The sequence below is a fragment of the Rhinopithecus roxellana genome, chromosome 5 (assembly GCF_007565055.1).
Source record: "Rhinopithecus roxellana isolate Shanxi Qingling chromosome 5, ASM756505v1, whole genome shotgun sequence".
Lineage (NCBI taxonomy): Eukaryota > Metazoa > Chordata > Mammalia > Primates > Cercopithecidae > Rhinopithecus > Rhinopithecus roxellana.
The window spans coordinates 103,548,729-103,571,498 of record NC_044553.1 but is presented as its reverse complement, the minus strand read 5'-3'; the positions used below and the strand labels follow the sequence as shown (position 1 = coordinate 103,571,498).

Here is a 22,770-nt window from a genome sequence, read left to right as displayed (position 1 = left end):
TAATCCTATGAGGCAAGTTATCTTTATTTTTTTGTTTTTTATTTTTTTTGAGACAGAGTTTTGCTCTTGTTGCCCAGGCTGGAGTGCAATGGTGCGATCTCGGCTAACCTCAAACTCCGCCTCCCGGGTTCAAGCGATTCTCCTGTGTCAGCCTCCCGAGTAGCTGGAATTACAGGCATGCGCCACCATGCCCAGCTAATTTTGTATTTTCAGTAGAGATGGGGTTTCACCATGTTGGTCAGACTAGTCTTGAACTCCCGACCTCAGGTGATCCACCCGCCTTAGCCTCCCAAAGTGCTGGAATTACAGGCATGAATCACCATGCCTGGCCATCTTTATTTTATAGATGAAGAAACTGAGACACAGAGACATTCAGTAACTTGCCCAAGGTCACACAGCTCATAAGTCGCAGTGCCAGGATTTGAACTCAAGCAGGTCAGCTCTAGACAATGCTTTTAACTACTACACTGTGCTCCTCTTATTGGTACCTATTTGATGCCCTACATTCTGGAGTTGTTAATATACTTCTCCATATCCCCAGCAGCAGGCATTATGTTGCTTGAGCACAAAGTATTATCCAATTTATTCTATATCCCTCTGTATTTCACCTACAAAAACATTCTGTACACAAGGGGAGGGGGAAGTTTAATAACCACAAAAGAGCTCAGTACAATGTTGAGTATACACTAGGTACTAAATGAACACATATTCAATAACTAACAAGCATGGTGCTATGTTAGGCTCTGGAGATACCAAGATGAGTAAGACATGATTACTGTTTTCAGGGAACTGGAAAAACAGGGTTATACAGCTATAAATACCGCTGCTGCTTTGTCTGTTTCCACTAGGTGACTGTATCCAGTTTCATGGCTTTAAATATCGTCTATAAGCTAATGTTGCCCAGCTTTTATTTTCAGTCCTGACATGTCCCTTGAGTATATGCAATTATTCTTTTGACATCTTCCTCATGGATGTCTAATACGCATCTTACTAGGCCCCAAATAGAACTCCTTCTATTCACTATTGATCTCTCACTGTTGCAGCTTAACAATGAAATAAGGTATGTTAAACTGCTCTTCAAGTTACACAGTACTAGACAAGTATGTTTTTCTCACAAAACCCTTAGTTTTTTCTAGTAGACTTCCAGTTATTATTTTTCATTTACATTTTGCTCCAGAGTGATCCTTCCAAAATATGAATTTGATCATTCAGTCCTTGCTTAAAATCCTTCAATGGTTATTCATTCCTTCCTTAGGCTTGCATCTAACATTTTCAGCATTATTGCCTTCCTCTCTAGCTCACCTCTGCCACTTATAGATGAACATATTCCATTTATACCAATTTACTTAGCATTGTCTCACAATTCCACGACCGTATGAAAATCTTCACATGCAGTTTGAGAGTTTACTCCTGGCTGGGCGTGGTGGCTCACACCTGCAATCCCAGCACTTTGGGAGGCTGAGGTGGGCGGATCACAAGGTCAGGAGTTCGAGACCAGCCTGACCAACATGGTGAAACCCCGTCACTACTAAAAATAGAAAAATTAGCTGGGTGTGGTGGCGTCTGCCTGTAATCCCAGCTACTGAGGAGGCTGAGGCAGGAGAATCACTTGAACCCGCGAGGCAGAGGCGGCAGTGGGCTAGGATCGCACCACTGCACTTCAGCCTGGGCGACAGAGTGAGACTTCCATCTCAAAAAAAAAGAGAGAGTGAGTTTACTCCTAGGACATATGTCCTCCTATGGTGGTTGTCTTACCACATTTTTTAAAAAAAAAACATAATTGTTAAAGACAATATATATTCAGGGTGTACAATACGATGATTTCATATACATATACACTGTGTGATGATGACTCACCATTGTTTCTTACCTCTTGCTATAGTCCATTGCTCTTTCTTTGCTTTCTTCCCTCCGTTTTAGATTTCCTCAACTTTAAATCCTGTTTTGCTTATCAGATTTTACTGATTTTAGTGCTCTCTTATATTTCAGAATTTCTTACTTTCTTTAATATAGGAGAAGCAATCAATTCCAACTAAATTACAAAATTTCCTGAATATCATCTTATGTTTTATCAACTTGTTAGTTGAATCCTGGCTAACTAAAGTTTGTTATATGATAAGGAACAGGAAATGACTTACATTGAGAAAAGCTGAAGAAGCCACTCTACCAGCTGCTACAATAAAATCCATAATAAGCATTGTGGCACCAGGCAAACCAAGTGAAAAAAACTGAGGTGAGCAGTGTTTGATGATTGTATTGACAATATCCTTAGAATAAAGAAGGAAAAAAGAATATCACATATGTAATCTTGAGTATCAGCTAATCAGTATCATTAAAAATAGATAATATATGAAATAATAAAAAAGGTAATTACTGTACGTTGGCTAATTGGAAAGACTAATTTCAATTCTTCCAAATAATCCATGCTTAATATTATATTCTATCAATGGAAAGTAAACTGAAAATACATTCATTTAACTGGCATAAATAACAGCATTTTTTTCACACTACAGATTAAGGAAGGCTCTTTGCTTCAGAAGGTTAAAAGTACAAGGCCCACACAATGTAAAACTAAACTGCATAGCAGTTTTCTCCTGTCACCTAGTTGCTTCTGTACATCTGTGCAATAACTCTGGTTTCTGAATCCACATGACCTGTTACGTGACAATGGAAAGATTCTCTTTTTAAAATAAACTGAAGTCCTTTAATGATAGGTATCTAGCCTCAGAAATCTAGACCTAGGCACTTTTAAGGGAATGTTCCTAATCTGATTATTCATTTACTTTGTCTTTGGAATTTACTATGAGGATACAGTGTATTCAGTTGTATTACTCAGTAGAACTTATCTTAAACAAAAGCTCTCTTTTTCTAGTAATCAAGAGAGTTATTTTACTTGAGACATGTTTACAAGGTAGCACACTAATTTTAAATTAATGCAAAAAGTTTTTTCATTTTTCAGAAAGAGATATTATCATCTTTTAATATTAATATACTCTCTAAATGACCTACGAGTTGATCATATTAGGATAAACATATTTATATTATTTTAACTTGCAACCTCCTACACTTTTTAGTTTATGGCTGAGATCAAGACTCCCAAAGTAATTCTAAGGTTACATTTATGACTATTTAATGATTATAATTCATATAATTATCAAATCAATGTAACTGTCACTATGCCAATATAATTGACAGTAATAAGAAAATGTGATGTGCTGATTCTTAGACTGCAAAAAACTTGACTGTTGCATGACTAGATAAACAACTCCATATGTCTCAAGTATCAGTCACAAAATGCCTAAGAGTAGGTACATTAGAACATTAAAGGAAGGTGTCAGCCTCAGCAAAGGATGTTTTAATTGCTTCAAAAAGTGAACTGGTTGGTACAACATTAAAGATGGGGAACTACCTCAATTCCCTACCTACAATAATAGCTTGATTTTCAACTGTATTTCAAGAACAAATAAGGTCATAAAATTGAAGTAAATTGCATATAAATCACTAAATAAGGGGGAGAGTTTAACTTCTAGACCTTAAAAGGCAAGAGTTAAACAGAATCAAGAATCAAAGATAATATGATATAAACTACTTCTTAGATAATATATATATAGTTACCTGGTCAATATGAAGTAATCCACAATGCATTATATTGTAGAAATGTGTTAAAAAATCTCTATTTGGAGAAACATCTTGTCTTCTTTTCATTGTATTACAAATAAGTTTATATGCATGTAATTTACCTTGTTTATATTTGTCAGTCAACATGGTTGCCTAAAATTAAAAGATCAGTTTTAATGTTCAAAAAGAAATACTATTTGCTAAATAACTTAAGCAACTGAATATGGCAAACAATGTATATAATCTCATTTATTTCCATGTTGGCCCAATTTCTTTAATGAACTAAAAATCAGGATTACTGAAATTATCATCATCCAAAATGATACAATGTAGGTATAACCATAAACTGTCCCACTTAGGAAAATGTACCAAACATATCAATACTTAAAATAATTAAATATTTTGACTGGGCACAGTGGCTTAAGCCTGTAATCCCAGCACTTTGGCAGGCCAAGGCAGAAGGTTCTCTTGAGGCCAGGAGTTTGAGACCAGCCTGGGCAACATAGACAGATTCTGTCTTTACAAAAAAATAAAAAATTAGCCAGGCATGGTGGCACACGCCTGTAGTAGTCCCAGCTACTCGGAAGGCTGAGGTGGGAGGATTGCTTGAGCTCAGGAGTTCAGGGCTGCAGTGAGCTGTGATCGTGCCACTGCACTCCAGACTGGGTGACAGAGCGAGGCCCTGTCTTTTAAAAAACAAACAAAAAAGAATTAAAACTTTTTTTTTTAAGACAGAGTTTTGCTCTCGTCACGCAGGCTGGAGTGCAATGGCGCCATCTCAGCTCACTGCAACCTCCGCCTCCTGGGTTCAGGCGATTCTCCTGCCTCAGCCTCCCGAGTAGCTGGGATTACAGGCGCCCACCACTATGCCCAGCTGATTTTTTGTATTTTTAGTAGAGACAGGGTTTCACCATGTTGGCCAGGCTGGTCTCAAACTCCTGACCTCAGGTGATCCACCTGGCTCAGCCTCCCAAAGTGCTGGGATTACAGGCGTGAGTCACCTCACCAGGTCACAACATTTAATACACAGCATACTCTGTGATACAACTCAAAGTTTATAATTCAGTTAAATACAACACCGACATACCTCTCTATATTCACTTTTGTTTTATGAAATAATCAACAGCAATATATCCTGAGTAATTTTAGCATGCTCACTCTCTTCTCTATGTAATGCCTAATGACTTCCTAAGGATACTGCTTAAAAAGTTAAGTGCTCTAGGAGTCTATATAATAGCCAAAATCTCTATAAAATGTTTAAGAGTTACTAAATGAAAAATTTTAAACTCATATTTTATATATTAAGCTTACCTTAAAAAGCCAAGGTGTAAGAATTCTCAGTGGAGGAATTAAAACTGGTGGAGAAGGGGAGGTCAGATTATCAGTTGAAATGCCGAGGTTATCTCTAATCTGTAATTTTCAAATAAAAAGCAACAAACTTATGAAAACTCTTCTCTCTTCCAGTTTACCTTAAACTGAAGTTCAAATCCAGTTTCTACACTTATTATTTAATTACAATTAAGTGACTTCACCATGCCAGGTACCAGTTTATCTATAGTCAAAAAGGGTGTCACAAATGTTTTCTAAGGCTTCTTCTATTTTTAAATATTTTTATTTTCTTCTCCACTTATATCCTCTATTTCTTTTTACCTTAGCTAGATTCTGCCAAAGTTCACAGAGGTAATCAAAAACTTGAGCATGTATTTCAGGATCCATGATTGAATTTACATCTCCCAAAATGCCTAGCATTCTTCGCCACATTACAGTAGCAACATCAGCATGCCATCCAGTCAGAGTACCTCCTGCCATCACACTACAACATTCTGATGGAAATTCACTAATTTCTATAGAAAAAAAATATATAGTGTCAGCCATTTTTCAGAGAACTGAACATAAAACCCCCCAAGAAACCAAGCTAAATTAACAATCTTAAATATCTACAGAAGTGAATAAAAGAAATGTCAACATACATTGTTTGTTCCTGATAAGGTCAAAACCTCACTTACTATTATGAGATAATAAGGAATTATCATAAGATAATTATTAAGTCAACAACTAGTTATTCAATAGTGCTTCTATGTAACTACTACTCACTTTGCAGACAGAGAGATTTCTATCTATGTCAGATAGAGAAATCTATGTTGTATAAAAACATCAAATTTATAAGCACATATTCTCACTTTTATCTAACAGCTACTTCAGGTTATATCATCAAATTAATGGAAAACCTCAGGCTAAAGGCAGATCATGTAGGAAGCCTTCATAAGCCTTTTCTTTGTAGCTACATCCCAGACCAGCACTAAGAGTTAGCATAATGGCATGAAAAATAAACTTTTTTTTTTTTTTTGAGATGGAGTCTTGCACTCTCTCCTGGGCTAGAGTGCAACGGCACAATCTCGACTCACTGCAACCTCTGCCTGCTGGGTTCACGCAATTCTCCTGCCTCAGCCTCCCAAGTAGCTGGGATTACAGGTGCACACCACCATACCCAGCTAATTTTTTTGTACTTTTAGTTGAAACTGGGTTTCACTATGTTGGCCAGACTGGTCTCGAACTCCTGACCTAGTGATCCGCCCACCTTGGCCTCCCAAAGTCTGGGATTACAGGCTGTGAGCCACTGCACCCGACTGAAAAATAAACATTTTAACTAAAATTTAAACATAATCAAAATTACCAAAATTGTATTTTGCCTACTAATACTGACAAGATTGTAAGAAACATAGGTAAACTTAGTTCTAGTCTCTTTCTGCTACTAATTATGTGTTATAAAAGTTATTTAATAACCTCTCTAAGGATACATGTCCTCATCTGTAAAACAGATGGTTTTGCTAGATATCATTATAGGTTGCCTCCAGCTTTAAAAAAAATCCATTATTCTACTCAATATATATAATGGAAAAGGCTACAGAAAATAATTAAAAAGTCAATAGAGATATCTACGCATCTAAAGAACTTTGGGAACTAAAAATTTTGTAGACTGAAAGAACCATAAAGTTATGATTTCTCATGCTTGAAAACATTCCAACATATTGAGAATTTATAATAACTTAATTCTTAGTACATATGTATTCTTTACTCCTAATGGTTAACTTTTTTCTCTTTGCATATAAAGCATACAACTGTCTGTATTATTAAAAAGGTACTAGTCTTTCTCCATTACAAAAAAAAAAAGGCTTCTTGTGTAAAGCCACTAAAACAAACAAACGAAACACACTGAAGTGTTAACCATTGTTGCTAATGCGTCCCTACTCCAGAGCACCTTCATAATACAATGATAAACCAACTGATTTGCCTCTACCTTATCCTTCTCAAAGCTAACAAAATTTTAAATGATTAAAAAGCAAGCAATAATGTGTGGTCTTTGATTAAATTCTTTTTTTTTTTTTTGAGACAGAGTCTCACTGCCACCCAGGTTGGAGTGCAGTGGCACAACCTCAGTTCACTGCAACCTCCACCTCCCAGGTTCAAGCAATTTTCCTGCCTCAGCCTTCTGAGTAGCTGGGATGACAGGCGCGTGCCACCATGATCGGCTAATTTTTGTATTTTTAGTAGAGATAGGGTTTCACCATGTTGACCAGACTGGTCTCAAACTCCTGACCTCAGGTGATCCACCTGCCTTGGCCTCCCAAAGTGCTGGGATGACAGGCATGAACCATGGTACCCGGCCTGATTAAATTCTTTATTGGATTGCTGATGGTGTGGTGTAGCTATAAAGGGCATTATTGGGACAATTGAGGACTTATGACTATAGACTAAAATAACACCTATGTATCTATGTTAAATATCATGAATGTGGCCATTATATTGTGATTATGCAGAAAACGTACACTTATATTAGGACATATCCACTAATGTGTTTAGGTCTGAAGGATCTGATATTCGCAATTTCCTCTTATATGCCTCAGCAAAAAAAAAAAAAAAAAGGTTCAGGGGACACGTGGGAAGGGCAGGGTATTTTGTGCATGTATGTGCTGTGTGTGTGTATATATAGACAAAGTGGCAAAATATTAATTGATGAATTTATATAAAGGGTTTATGTGTGTTCATTTTACTAGCCTTGAAACTCTTCTATAACTTCGAAGTTTTTTTTCCAAATGTTGGGGAAATAACTGTAAACAAATAAACAACTGCAGATCAAAGGAGAAAAAGAAAAGATCAGAAATAATCCAAAAACCAGAAAATTAGGGCTATATAATTACAAGGCAATTGCATGTTAACGAATGGGTCCCTTGGGCTGGGTGTGGTGGCTCACAGCTATAATCTTGGGAGGCCAAGGCAGGCGGGTCACTTGAGTTCAGGAGCTTGAGACCAGCCTGGGCAACATGGCAAAACCTCGCCTCTATAGACAATTTTAAAAGAAATGGGCCTTTTAAAAAAAAGTTATATAGTTTTAAATTTCTTCCTTTGGTCAGAGAATAAATGTGCTACCTTACCAATGAAAACTAGCTTTTTAATCATTGTAAGTATCTCATTAACTGTGTCTTTGACCAATTTATGGTATATTTGCAAAACGTCTAACTGATGTTTGTTACATCATACAAAATCTAGCAAAAATAACCTTTAAAAAAAACTTGGCAGTTACTTAGGTTTCCCAAGTCACTTTTTAACATTTACTTGAAAATATTCATTTGGACCTCTATTTTTAAGTTAAATTTAGTTGATAAATTTGCTGAATCAAAATAAAAAAATGGTTTGATAAATTGTTTCACTGAGGCCAGGTGCGGTGGCTCAAGCCTGTAATCCCAGCACTTTGGGAGGCCAAGACGGGCGGATCACGAGGTCAGGAGTTTGAGACCATCCTGGCTAACACGGTGAAACCCCGTCTCTACTAAAAAATACAAAAAGCTAGCTGGGCGAGGTGGCTGGTGCCTGTAGTCCCAGCTACTCGGGAGTCTGAGGCAGGAGAATGGCGTGAACCCGGGAGGCGGAGCTTGCAGTGAGCTGAGATCCGGCCACTGTACTCCAGCCCGGGTGACAGAGCGAGACTCCGTCTCAAAAAAAAAAAAAAAAAAAAAATTGTTTCACTGAAAGCTTGACTAACAAGTGATAATGTTACTATGTTCTCCTATGTGTTACTAGGTTCTTTAGGTATAAAACTAAGAATAAGGATGCCAAATTATGTATTTCCTGTTTTAGGAAACACTACCAATATCAATAAATGATAATACAGTACTTGAAAATAATGGAATAACTAAGTTGAGGACTCTAATCAACTATAATAAAACGAGTAAAACTCAGACAACAAATATCTTTAAGAACAAGAAAAAGTTATATTAACAAATTTCCAAAGGACTTAGAAAAGTCCAAAATATTTACAATAATCATATATAATCAAATATAAGATGCCTTATTTATGATCTCCTGACACTGATGCCCTAAAAGAAAAAAGGTAAATATCTAATTTTGAAATATTGCCTAGATCATCTGGTGTCTGAAGAACAGAGTGGTGGAGCTTCTCATCGAGCTGCAAATCCTTCTGTTCCATGTGATCTATATTCAACGTAGAAGGGGAAGGCGTCTGTGACCTGGAGCCCAGAGGTGAATGGACTGGGGAAGCACTTTCTGAACCTGTAAATTTAATTTCATAAAATTACCATAAAGAGTATTCAATATCCTACCTAAGATGTAACGTTTAATACCCTAAATAAAACAAATTTTAAACACCGAAAGATAAAATCAGTTATAAACTGGATTTACAACTAGAGGTCACGAAAATCATAATATTGTACAAGCTTTTATATCTAGGAGTCTTGTCTCATGTCTACCATGGGACTATTGATAGTATAGAATCAAGACTGGATGTACCAAATGACAGGAGCCATTAGTGAAAGTAAGAATATCTACTCCCATTTCTGGCCCAGCTATAGAAACTCTAGTACCCACTGTCATTCTATTTCACTTAATTCAGACTTGGGGCAATTTAAGAACTGAGGCACTTGCTCACTGCTGCTCTATATGTGACTATCAATCCTTGGTTTACAGTGGTCCTTCAGTCTCGCCCACATCCCGACTTCCCCCTCCCAATCCATTCTCCATAAGGCAGCAAAAAGATCTAAAAATCTAGTTTGATCCTGTCACTTCCTCATTTAAAATCTTTTAGTGGCCACTCACTGGCCTCAGCATAAGCCCCAACTTCCTAGTATGGTTCTCAAGTCTCTCTGTAACTTTCTTTCCTCTCCACAACCCACCTAGAACTTGTATGTCCAATTATGGAAAGTAAACTACTTGTATTTATTAGAGTATTATTGCATCATACCTCTGACTTTTTCCTTTGCATGGAGCCCTAATCTTCTTTTCGGCCTGGTTAACTCCTATTTATTTTCCAGGTCTCTGCTTCCTTGAGAAGCCTACTCCTGATCCTGCCAAGAGTCTCTGCTAGATGCTCTCACTGAACCTTGCACCTCTCTATTACACCACTCATTACACTGACTTGAAACTGCCCGTTCAATTTTAAATATTCCCCAGTAGAGTATAAACTTTGTAAGAACAGGAATTCTGTTATATACTGTAGTAGTGCTAGTGCCTGGTATAGTACCTGGTACACAGCAGGTACTTTTGTTAACTTAAATAAAGTACAGCACAAATTACTGCTGTATAGAACAACTTGTGGTGGTTATAATATAGTGCTGCTAGTACCAAGCAAGTTGTTAAACCAGTAAGTCTTTTTATTTTAACTTCTTGTAGCAGAAAAATATCAATATTTTGAACTCAGTAACTATAAACCTCTGCCCTCATTACCTCTTTCTACACAGTAAAGCAAAAAACCAATATAAATTAAATACATACAGATGCTCCCTGACTTATGATGGGGTTACACCCCATTAAACTCATTGTAAATTGAAAATATCATAAGTCAAAATTGCACCTAATACACCTAATCAACTGAACATCATAGCTTAGCCTAGCCTACCCTAAACATGCTCAGAACACTTAAATTAGCTTACAGTTGGGCAAAATCATCTAACGCAAAGCCTGTTTTGTAATAAAGTATTGATTATCTCATGTAATTTACTGACTACTGTACTGAAAGCAAAAAACAATGGTTGTATGAGTACTTGAAGTATGGCTTCTACTGAATAAGAATTGCCTTCACACCACTGTAAAGTTGAAAAATTGTAAGTTGTTAATTATAGTTAGTCAAGGATGATCTGTATTTATATTAATTCTATAAAAGTGCAATTCCACATATCATATAGGTGTTTTTTTAAGTAGCACAGTAAGTGCCTAAAAAAGTACATATAGAACTGGATTATGTTATCAGGTGTTATCACAATAATCATATAATCATATGATAATCATATATCAAATGAGTAATCATATGATTCTATGTAGGCTCAATTATGATACATAGCAGGTAGAAAGTTTCCTTTCCTTTATTTGCGATTTGGAGTAAATTCATATGGCAGAAAAATCATTTGTTAAAGGATAGTTACAGAAACTTAAGTATTCTATATTTTAGGACAAACACATACTGCTGAAGGCATAATGAAAATTATAATCTTAATGTTTACCCAAAACTTTTAAGTACATGCCAAAGAGACATCAGCCTTTGGTCAAATGCTTTGAAACATAAACCTCTTTATCTCCATGTATTGTTTTGATCCATAAAAATACAACTCATTTTTAAGAACTAAGATTTTATTTTATTTTATTATTATTTTTGGAGATGGAGTCTCACTCTGTTGCCCAGGCTGGAGTGCAGTGGCATGATCTCGCCTCACTGCAACCTCCGCCTCCTGGGTTCAAGCGATTCTCCTGCCTCAGCCTCCCAAGTAGCTGGGATTACAGGTGTCCATCACCATGCCTGACTAATTTTTTGTATTTTTAGTAGAGACGGGATTTCACTGTGTTGGCCAGGCTGGTCTCGAACTCCTGACCTGAGGTGATTCACCCGCCTTGGCCTCCCAAAGTACTGAGATTACAGGTGTGAGCCACCACACCAGGCCAAACACTAAGATTTTAAAATAATTTTATATTAGCTATCAGAGAATCACCAGAGAATCACTACTGCCTTTAATTTTATTTATTTATTTTTCTATTTTTTTTTTTGCTTTTGTTTTTGTTTGAGACCGAGTCTTGCTCGGTCCCCCAGGATGGAGTGCAGTGACGCAATCTCGGCTCACTGCAAGCTCCGCCTCCCGGGTTCATGCCATTCTTCTGCCTCAGCCTTCTGAGTAGCTGGGACTACAGGCACCCGCCACCACGCCCGGCTGATTTTTTGTATTTTTAGTAGAGACAGGGTTTCATCATGTTAGCCAGGATGGTCTCGAGCTCCCAACCTCGTGATCCGCCTGCCTCAGCCTTCCAAAGTGCTGGGATTACAGGCGTGAGCTACCATGCCCAGCCTATTTTATTTTTAAAAATCTATAATGGCTCACTTACTTAAGAGGCTTTTTCGTCTTAAATGGTTTTTTTTTTTAAAGCAATAAAACTATTCCTACAAAGATATTCATGACCTAAAAAGAGGTTATTTAATTTTCATTCTTGTCTCCTATACTAGATTTCTTTCGTAATTTCTGAAAACTTTTATATTATAGGAAAACAGATGATTTCAGGAGTACTAACATCCCTTTCATAAAGTACTACTGCGTTAGTAGTAAAATGTATGCAAACTTCACCCTTAGAAAATACTGTACTGAATCATTTATATATTGTGTATACGGAGTTTTATCTTTGCTGAATTTTGTGTCTTTTAAACAGAAACGAATACAACTGCTTTAGTTTCTTAAACAACACCTTTGCACTATTACTAATGGTACTGATTAAGATTAGAATGCCTCATAAAACTTCCCAGTAGAGACCTGAAAATAGTCACTACATAGAGTAAATATAGGTTACATAAATATTAAAAATTCTTAGAAGTTAAATTATCCAAAAAACGTAAAGGCAAAAGACCTAAAATGAGTTCTCCATATATATCATTTTATTTTTTGGAACTTTTGTTTGGAACTTTATTTTTGATAACTACAGAGAATTAAGAAATAAAAAATGTCTTTTTCTTTTACATATGGAAATCTTTTGAAAACACAACAGTCTGATTAATAGCTTAAAGTTTGATAGTATTAAAATTTGTGTTATAGAACATAAAGCCTACATTTATTTTTTTAAACACACCCACTTTTAAGTACACGGTTATATGAAAATGGCAACTGTACATGGTCTTGTAAACAACATCACAATCAAAATATAAAACAGTTCCATCACCAGAAAAAGTTTTCTTATGCCCATCTGTAGTCAGTCCCCTCAACTGACACCTATCCTTTCCAAGTAAGAGGTGATTTACGTTGTCACTACAGTTCTTTCTTTTTTAGAATGTTATACACATAGAATAATAAAGTATAATTATGGAGTCTTTTGTATTTGACTTCTTTCATTTAGCACATTTTCAAGATTCACCTATGTTTTTGCATATATTAATATTTAATTCTTTTTTTATTACTGCATATTATTTCAGTGAATATTCAATGAATGAATATACTACAATGTATCCACTCACCAACTGATGGACATTTGGTTTGTTTTCAATTCTTAACTACTGTGAATAAAGCTGCCACGAACTTTTGTGTACAACTGTCCAAGGAAAATACATATCTAAAAATGGTCACATAATAAATGTATGTTTAACTTGAAAAGTTACTGCCATATTTTCCCAGAGTGACTTGATCATTTTACATTCTCACTAGCAATGTATGTGATTCTAGTTGCTCCACACTCATTTCAACACTTTGGATTGTTAGTGTTTTTAACTTGAACAATTTCAGTATATGTAGTAGGATCTCATTGTGGTTTTTATTTGCATTCCCTGGTTACTATCAATGTTAAGTATCTTTTCATTTACATTTAAGAACAACTAAAGTAAGAGGTATTCATTATAAAATAAGAATTTTCTCTAGTATTCCACTTTGAGTAATTTAAATCCTGTAATGATGGAACTGTAGCTCTAACCCAGTTGGTTCCCATCCTCCACGAGGGCCCCAATCTGCAATGGCGCTGCTAAAGTTCTTGTCATCTGGGAAAAAAGGAGGCAGGATATGAAAACAGAGAATGGGTTTCAAACTTTTAGAATTCCCCTGGCTCAAATTTCCTCTGTCTGGGTTGGGTGAGGAAATATGCTTGACTAGCTTAGAGATGCAGAAATCACTGCTTCAGTCTTGCAAGTTCCAGCAAACCACAAGATGCAAAACCATCCCATGGATAATTAAGCTGGAGTGGATAACCACTCATCAAGGGGAAAACTGTAGCTGGAACCACAGTGAGGTTGGATTATAGAGTGGAATCCCCAAGAACTACGGGCTATTAGCTGCTCAGGCTCATTCTAATCACTTCACTAGCATTGCAATAATGTGACTCTGCATTTAACATGATTGGATTTAAGACCCCACTTATCACATTATGGTTGGGTTTGACCACATGTAAAAAGTTTCCAAAAAGCACAAATTACTATCTAAACACAGAATATTAGTACATTGACAAACAGGCCTTCTATTAAGCAGTGTGCTTTATATTTTCTATAATAAATACTTTGCTAAAGAAATCATTAAAATCTAGGCTAACTCTGAATGACAAAGGTAGAGTCCAGTACTTTAAACTTTATTTATTTTAAAAATCACTGCAACTATCTCATGTACTCCATATACATATACATCTATTATGTTCCCATCAAAATTTTTTTTAATCCTGCAGAAAATGTTGTACTGCATATATATACAAAATATTGCATAAGATAATACGCGTTCACAGAGTCCTCTGAAGTTTAACCCGGTGGATCTCAAGTCAAGAAACTAATGTCTTTTCTCTCCTTCATTGTTACATAAAGATGAATTTAAAAAACTAATACTTAAATAGTAATAAGTAATACTTAAATTAAAATCTCTCAAAATTTTAATCAAATTCTTCAGAGATTTAAAAAATACATTTAAGAAACACATTCCCGTGAATAACTTTACCAGTAATAGTTGCAACTTCAGCAGAGAATGCTTGCTGATTAAGACTGCTTGTTTCAGAATCTATATGAAGAGTAGTCAGACTAGCCACTTCCTGCTCTTCAGCACTCTGGTGATGGCCAGAACCTGAATCCACATCAGCAGAGGATGTAACCCCAGTGTCAGCTCCAAAGCCAAAATCTACAGGAAGAAGAAATGTTATTATATGAGTCCCAATTACAAAGTAAAAATATTTACAAGAGAGCTAAATCAGCAAAACGATCAAACATAAACATTCCCTGTACATCTATTCTGTTTACATATCACTCAGACAAGTGTAAATAATCTTAATACTCTGAAGATTATAATTAGATCAGAATAGTGTACAAGCCATGAAGGGAGGAAACATAATTCTCCAATGCATCTCCCAGTTCTTCACAAACTTAGTTCCCAAGGTTTTGACTTCTTTTTTAAAAATTTGGTGCCCTTCACTGACTGCCAAGTGCAATATAGAATTATAGCTGAATAACTAAGTGGTAACAATACAGCACCAAATAATATCACTGATGTTATTGTAACACGGAGCAATTATTCAAGGGAAGTTCTGGGTACTGTAGCATTGAACATAATTCAAATATTTGGTTCTCAAATATGAGTGTGTGAAACAGAGGTAACTCATAATCATGACTGTGTTTTTAGTAACAAGTCCAACCTAAATTATTTTCCTTTCTACAGTTTTGGTCTTAAAAATGTCATTTATTTTAAGAAGGGATCACATTTTTAAAAAAAAATGCTCTTAATTTGGCAAAATAAAGTAGTAGCTTCGACTTAAGGTGATTCCCTAAAACTTCCTTTGAAATTTCACTGAAAATTGAAATAAAAATAAGTGGGGCCAGGAATGACACCTTGCACCTGTAATCCCAGCTACTCGGAAGGCTGAGGCAGGAGTACTGCTTCAGGCCAGGAGTTCAAGACTAGCCCACACAACATAGCGAGACCCTATCTCTAATTTTTTTTTTTTTTTTTTTCTAATGTGGGAGCCACTGCCTAGGTAACACTGGAGAGGAAGGTGATGTCTACATAATCCGTAAGTCAGTCTTGAATAGAAGACAATCAACATAAAACATAATATTCAAATAGAAAAGATACTTGCTGTCAAATTTTCGGCCATCATATTGGAAAGCGCTGAAAGAATCCGAATGACTATCTGAGCTGATAAGATCACTGCTCCCCGCACTGGCAGGAGAAGTCCATTCTGAGGGCACACCTGGGTCATCAATAGGGCGCATCTGGTTCTGCTTGTTTAGAATATCAGGGAGGTCTTTGGGAATTTCGAGGCTGCCTGGACTACTTCCTCTTCTTGTCATAGTCTAAAAATTCAAGAAATATTTTACCATTAAAAAAAAGTTTTGGCCGGGCGCGGTGGCTCAAGCCTGTAATCCCAGCACTTTGGGAGGCCGAGACGGGCGGATCACGAGGTCAGGAGATCGAGACCATCCTGGCTAACACGGTGAAACCCCGTCTCTACTAAAAAAAAAAAATACAAAAAAAAAACTAGCCGGGTGAGGTGGCGGGCGCCTGTAGTCCCAGCTACTCCGGAGGCTGAGGCAGGAGAATGGTGTAAACTCGCGGGCAGAGCTTGCAGTGAGCTGAGATCCGGCCACTGCACTCCAGCCCAGGCGACAGAGCAAGACTCCGTCTCACAAAAAAAAAAAAAAAAAAAAAAAAAAAAAAAAAGTTTTTATTCTCTTCAAGCATCTGAAACTTTTAATTTCCAAAACATCATAATACATGCTGAGATTTAGAGGCTGAAGTAGGAGTGGAGAACACACTCACCAAATAATCTATGTAACTGAATGGAGCTAGAGTCTGACCTATTGTTGGCCTGCCTAAAGACCCAAATATCATATGATGCTGGGTCTACGACTCTTAAGCCTCAGTAGGATCCATGCAGTGAATATAAATTAAAACAGCAGAAAGAGAATTTAAGTAGAAAAAAAGCAGCAAACAAAAAAGACAGTGAGAGAGTGGAAAGAATGACAGCAAATATGTCATTCAATGATTTTTATCCACTCAAGGGAGAAAAAGTAAGCCTAAAAAGAAAAAAAAGGAGGGGCTATATAATGGAGTTACAGAGAGGTCAAACTCAAAGAAATATGACAATTTAAAAAAAGCAATTCCAGGTCCGGTGCAGTGGCTCACTCCAGTAATGCCAGCACTTTGGGAGGCTGAGGTGGGCAGATCACCTGCGGTGAGGAGTTCGAGACCAGCCTGGCCAACATGGTGAAACCCTGTCTCTACTAAAAATAGAAAAATTAGCCAGGCATGGTGGTGTGCACCTGCAATCCTAGCTACTCAGGGGGCTGAGGCAGGAGAATTGCTGGAACCCAGGAGACAGAGGCTGCAGTGAGCACTGCACTCCACCCTGGGAGACAAGCGAGATTCCATCTCAAAAGGAAAGCAATTCCACATGTATTTACTCTTTCCTAACAATTATGCATTATTAGAGATAAAAGAGCCTCTGCTTTCATGTTGCCATAATCCTAACATTCAAGATAAAGATAACTTTTAAGTCTCTTCCAAAGTTATCTAAAATGGTTAAGCAATATTTATGCTGGCAAAACTAATGGGAGCTTGTTCACAAACAGATCTTGAAACAAAAATAAAAATTATATATGTATTTTTATTTTAAATTATATATTAAATTTTATTTATGTATGTATGTATGTATGTATGTATGTATTTATTTATTTATGTAACTATGGGAGCTGGGACAGAAGACCTCCATTGCTATCTTTCCCATTGAGGGCTGGCAGCTGGCACCAGGGTAACCTATGAGCAAAGACAAAAAAAGGGGAGACTAGGAAGGTAGCTGCTTATACCTGTGTACTTGTGCACAGGTACTTGTCTGATCTTTCACCCTGGTGAAAATTATGAGGCTGTTTATTTTATGTCTTTAGATAAAAAATATTATAAAAATGTAATTCAAAAATCTTAATTCATAAAAAGGGTTATATTTTGAGGAAAGGTTATTTTGAATAAGAATTCCCATATATAAATTGGCATATATGTAAAAAGGTACATATCTGTTAGTTTTTCTACCCTCCTCTATAAAACCAAATATATAAAATAAAACTTACCGAGGCATTACCACTTCGAAGTCTTTCTGCTATAAACTCATCCATCAGATCAGGAACATTAGCACTGCTGCTGCCAATATCACTATTAAGAGGAGGCAGTTTTTGGCTCATGTCCTCTTTATTGACTAAAAATAAATAAATAACTATATATAGTGAGGAAAAACTTAACTGCATTTTCTAACTTTGAAACAAACAACAACCCAAAACAAAGTATCTTTGCCAATTATTTGCCAAACATGCATTTATGAATAATTTCCCTTCTTTTAGATTTAAGAATTAGTAAATTGATATTTACTTTATTTAACTAAGCAGATGTTAGTCAATCTTCAGTATAACTTTAAACAGCAAGAAAGCTTATAGATAAGCACTAGCTGAAGTTAGGTTAATATTGCCTATAAAGAAACTGGTATATTTATCTTTTTTCCTGACTCAATGTTTCTATTTAGAGCCTTAACAATTTATAATTCCCCATTTCCCCCAAAGAATGTTTTCAGGGAATATATCCTTTGAATCTATGCAAAACTCAGTGGGATACAAATGCATTTGAGTATTTATAAATACAAATTCTATGGTTTTGATATACTGCTGTTTCTATCCACTATAAAATCTAATTTTAGTGCTTTAAGAATAAAAAGTTGACTTTCACAAAGGTTTTTCTTACAAAAAAATCCAAAATAGTTATTTTGATTTTTTTATCTCTATATTATTAGTATTTTTACCACTTATATTAACAAGAAAGTTTTAGACTTGGGAAACTAACTTATAGAAAATAACATGGTATCTATGTCAGTACTATGCTATTGAAAAGTTGATTTCTCTGCAATGAAAGGAAAGTGAGCACTGTTTATATTCCTAATAAACTACAAAGTATTTCAGATTAAGAAAATACACTGGTCAGAAGCTCACTGTGAAATACCATTATCTTTATATTACTGGCCAGGCTTTGCTAAGCTGTCAAATACTGCCCTCAGGTGGCATTAATGGCTCAATGCAAGATGCATTATACAGCGTTGTTAATCATGCTAACAAAACCATGTTAAAACAAATAAAATCAAAACCAACCTTACTGCTGAAAGTTAATAGTCTATATACGTAAAGTTATTTTAACTTTGACTCAAGATAGAGAAAACGTTACCATAATCTTGCTTTCTGTTATCTGTCCATAGAGGTTCCATATTTAAATCATGATTGGCTATTGTGAAACCTTTATGCACATTTAAAATCCCAGAAAAAAAGAAAGTAATGAAAGTGTTTCAAGGACACAACTTGCATTCTATATAAATGAATGCAAAACTAAAAGCCTACAGCATGTTTGGAAATGGCTTAAATGAAAAGTGATTAAATTCACTTTGAGATTTAAGAAATAATTTCCTCATTACTGACTGGCTGTAGGACCTTGATTTCTATTACGTTAGTTGTCAAAATAATTTCTATCAAGAAAAAATACAAAACCAAATAGATCAGCAGTAAAAATAAATGAATTCAATTAGAAGTATCTGGTGCCCTTTTAAACTATAGTGGGGTGGGGAAGAAAGCATAATAACTCCTTGGTAAACTTAATTTCCACACTCGTGGTACACACTCAGAAAAATACTTGATTTAGGTAGTCTTTGATAGGTCATTGAAATTTTCCTATATATCCACTTTCCTATGTTGTTCAGCAGCAAAGAGGTTTAACTAAATGCCTTATAAGGGAAATTAGTAATTTAAATAAACATTCTATGCTGGGAAAAATACAGCTGGGAAAAGGCGCATGCATAACCAAACAGAGAGAAAGCAGTGACCATCCCAAAGCTTTTTGATTGCTTATAGCTTGCTTCAGTTGCATTAAGCCAAACTGGTGCTGTCTTTCTCCTTTTGCGCTCTGCACACTGTTAGTGCTCACCTGCAGCTTTCCTTCCAAAATAGCCCATTACATGACTGTACAGATCCCTCAGTGGAGCCTCTGGTGGCATTCTGTTCTGCCTCTGTGGGGAAACATTTGCCTTCGGCTTCGAAAGAGCATGTACAACAGTTTTATAAACGCCACCCAGGGAGCCCTGCTGTAGTCCTGCCTCATGACTTGATGACCTAAGAGTACTACGACTACCTAACTGACTACTTGCAATTCCTTCTTTTTGTAATATGGTGGTGGGAATCTCTGTGGATTCCTTCACTGTTTTACTACTTACTGATGCAGTACCAAGTGTATCTAGAGGTCTGTACACACCAGGTTTTACTAGCTCTGTAGCACTATTTGAGCTGGTATGGGTGTTGCTGGTGCTGCTATTGCTGCTACCACTACTAAAGCCACCAAGCTTCCGCAGTCTCATCTTCCATGCAGCCTCTTTGTTTTCCAGAGGATTATAAAACTGAACTGACTCAGTGGATGGCCTAAAAGTAACATGAACACTATTTCGTTTTTTAGTAGCAATTTTCATGATTTTGGCTCTATGAGTTACTGTTTCAGACAAGCTCCTTTTAGTTGGAGAAAGTTTGCTAGTACTTGTAACATGAGGCATTCTGCGGTTAACAGGTGCTTTTAGTGTTGCTTTCTTGGCACACATAACATGTGGGACAGTGATTTTTTCATTAATTTGCACACTCTTAAGCTTTTCAACTAGTGTTACATCAACACAAGCATCTAATTCTGTAGCTGCTTGTCTGCACAGATGTTTCCTTTTTTCTTTATCACAAAGGCTATCTGAACTAGGCTCTGATGGCTGTTTATCACTGTTTGGTTGCTTAGATTTTTCAGAAATTTGTGTTCTAATAAAACTGCCTGACTGGTTAGGTGCGATATTACTCATGAAGACAGTTGCGTTTGGTTCTTTCTGAAACTGTAGGTTTTCAGGAGTCCCAACAAAAGAGGTGATATTTTCTGATTCAATTTCCTGATCTGTGCATTCTAATTTATCTAAGGATAACCTTTCACCCCTATTTACTGCAATAGTCACTTCCTGAGAGGCTGGGTCTTTACCTATCTCATTTTTACTATGATTTTCCTGGTTTTCCTTAAAATATTCTTTCAGGGTGGAAAGAAGATCATCATCTCCTTCAAGGTCAATGTACTGGATTTGTTCAAAAGCTGAATCTGCAAGTTCTATTGGACCTATTAAATGACAAAGATGGTCATATATGCTATCACCAACTTCCAGAGAAGACTCTCTACTATGAGTATCAGTGATGTGGCTTTCAGTGGATCTAGTTATTGAAGAAGCCTCTGTGGAACTCTGCAAGCTTGGTGCATGACGGGATGAACTGTCAATGACAGGAACTGCACCTTTGGCTCGTTCAACAGTGAATGGTTCCAAGATGTCAGAAGTGCTGCTACTTCGAGGCAATGGCTGCTCCTCATTCAAAGCACCAAAAACTTCATTTCCAGTTTCTTCACTTTGTGAAAAATGTCTGACTCTAGTTGAGCGGGGAAGTATTTGAGCATCATCAATATCTGTAAAAGAAAAAAAAATTATGTAGAGAAGAACTAGATGAATATAAAAAATAATTATTAATTTCAATAATACCCTAAAGCATATGCTTTAAAATAAAAAAAAATCTGGGTTTTTGTAAGCTCAATGAAAAAAAATCAAAATACAAATCTGTTTTTTTAGAAAAATAATGGGCACAAGCCAATATAGCATGTAGTGTCAATGAATTAGAAAACTACCAAAACACATTTTAAAATGTTAACATGCATAGAAACAGTGAGATGATGAAACATTTGGAAGTGCAGATAAAGATAGAGCTGTGCCAATAAATCAAGTAACTCAAATGCCATTAAATTTTTCCTACTTATTTAAGTTCCAAGCAGAAAAAATACACCTTAACACAGAAAGCCAATCCAAGTATCCCACTATAGACTCTTATAGGGTCTAATAAATCCTCCAGCTTCCTTCCCAAAAACGTAAGAGGCATCTTTTCTTCAAATTTTGCTCCTCTGTTTGATTACATATTAGAAATAAACTCTCTACCCTTTTCTTAAAGTTCTCTTTGTCAGGAAACTGTTCTCCCAAGCTGTTTTACTTTATTACAGTATTAAAATCTTATTTACTGACATCAAATAAAGTCAATATATTTTTTTAAAAAATCAATTGTATTCTTTTGTTTTTGGCAAAACCACCACTTAAATCTGCTAGGAAGAAACTTTACCTGCCTGTTACTGGCCCTTTCCATTAAACAACCATCAAGCTCTAAAAACTGTATCTCTGGCTTCGTACATCTCCTTTTAAGAATTATAGGCTGGGCATGGTGGCTCACACCAAAATCCCAGCACTTTGGGAGGCTGAGGTGGGCAGATCACCTGAGGTCGGGAGTTCAAGACCAGCCTGACCAACATGGAGAAACCCCATCTCTACTAAAAATACAAAACTAGCTGGGCGTGGTGGTGCCTGCCTGTAATCCCAGCTACTCGGGAGGCTGAGGCAGGAGAATTGCTTGAATCTGGGAGGCGGAGGTTGTGGTGAGCTGGATCACACCATTGCACTCCAGCCTGGGCAACAAGAGCAAAATGCCGTCTCAAAAAAAAAAAAGAATTATGGATGATTCTTTATGTAATTTAACTATCTCACAGATGAGAAAATTAAAGCCCAGAGAGGTTAAATTACTTTATCAAATTTACAATAAAAAAAAAGTTTGAGACACAGGCTTAGTGTTGCATATCACTGCATTATTTTCACTGCCTTTCGTGTTAAGTTTATGGTAACCCTCAAAAATATTTATGAAATTGAAAATTACAGGAAGAAATAACCATTTAACTGTTCAGGTATATACAAATTCTCAACAGGAATTTCGAAAGCAAAATACAATGTCTATGAATTCATCATGGTCTGTAAGTTACCTAGAAATAACAACAACAAAAAGATTGTTTTCAGAAGTCAGCAAAATATAATGAAGAAAGGACAGAGTCAAAAAGTCAGCTGTTGCTACTTATCAGGCTTCTTGCAGAAAAGTTAAATGAAACAGAACTATAACTGAACAATCAAATGAGAAAATTTAGATCCAGAGGCAAAGCAGTGACTTGTCCAAGATTACAAAGTAATTTGTTGATTCTTATTCTAGACTTTGAGACTAGTTTCCTCATTTATAAAATGGAGATAGTCATACAAAGTATT

The 22,770-nt window shown here is 36.2% G+C and overlaps 1 protein-coding gene across 7 annotated transcripts in view; it reads right to left on the bottom strand.

The window, feature by feature from the left end:
* RALGAPA1 (Ral GTPase activating protein catalytic alpha subunit 1) overlaps window positions 1-22,770 on the bottom strand; it is a 311,458-nt gene that overhangs the window by 150,044 nt on the left and 138,644 nt on the right. For 4 of the 7 annotated variants that reach the window (XM_030930791.1, XM_030930789.1, XM_030930788.1 and 1 more), the window contains exons 17-25: window positions 20,943-21,110; window positions 17,681-17,805; window positions 15,694-15,910; window positions 14,565-14,741; window positions 9,034-9,186; window positions 5,269-5,462; window positions 4,930-5,028; window positions 3,616-3,771; window positions 2,139-2,267 (exon numbers count right to left, since the gene is read on the bottom strand). In XM_030930791.1, coding sequence (XP_030786651.1) covers window positions 2,139-2,267; window positions 3,616-3,771; window positions 4,930-5,028; window positions 5,269-5,462; window positions 9,034-9,186; window positions 14,565-14,741; window positions 15,694-15,910; window positions 17,681-17,805; window positions 20,943-21,110 — 1,418 coding nt within the window. Of the gene's footprint in view, window positions 1-2,138; window positions 2,268-3,615; window positions 3,772-4,929; window positions 5,029-5,268; window positions 5,463-9,033; window positions 9,187-14,564; window positions 14,742-15,693; window positions 15,911-17,680; window positions 17,806-19,565; window positions 21,111-22,770 lie in introns of all 7 variants that reach the window. The other 3 variants (XM_030930785.1, XM_030930787.1, XM_030930786.1) reach the window with 1 other exon arrangement.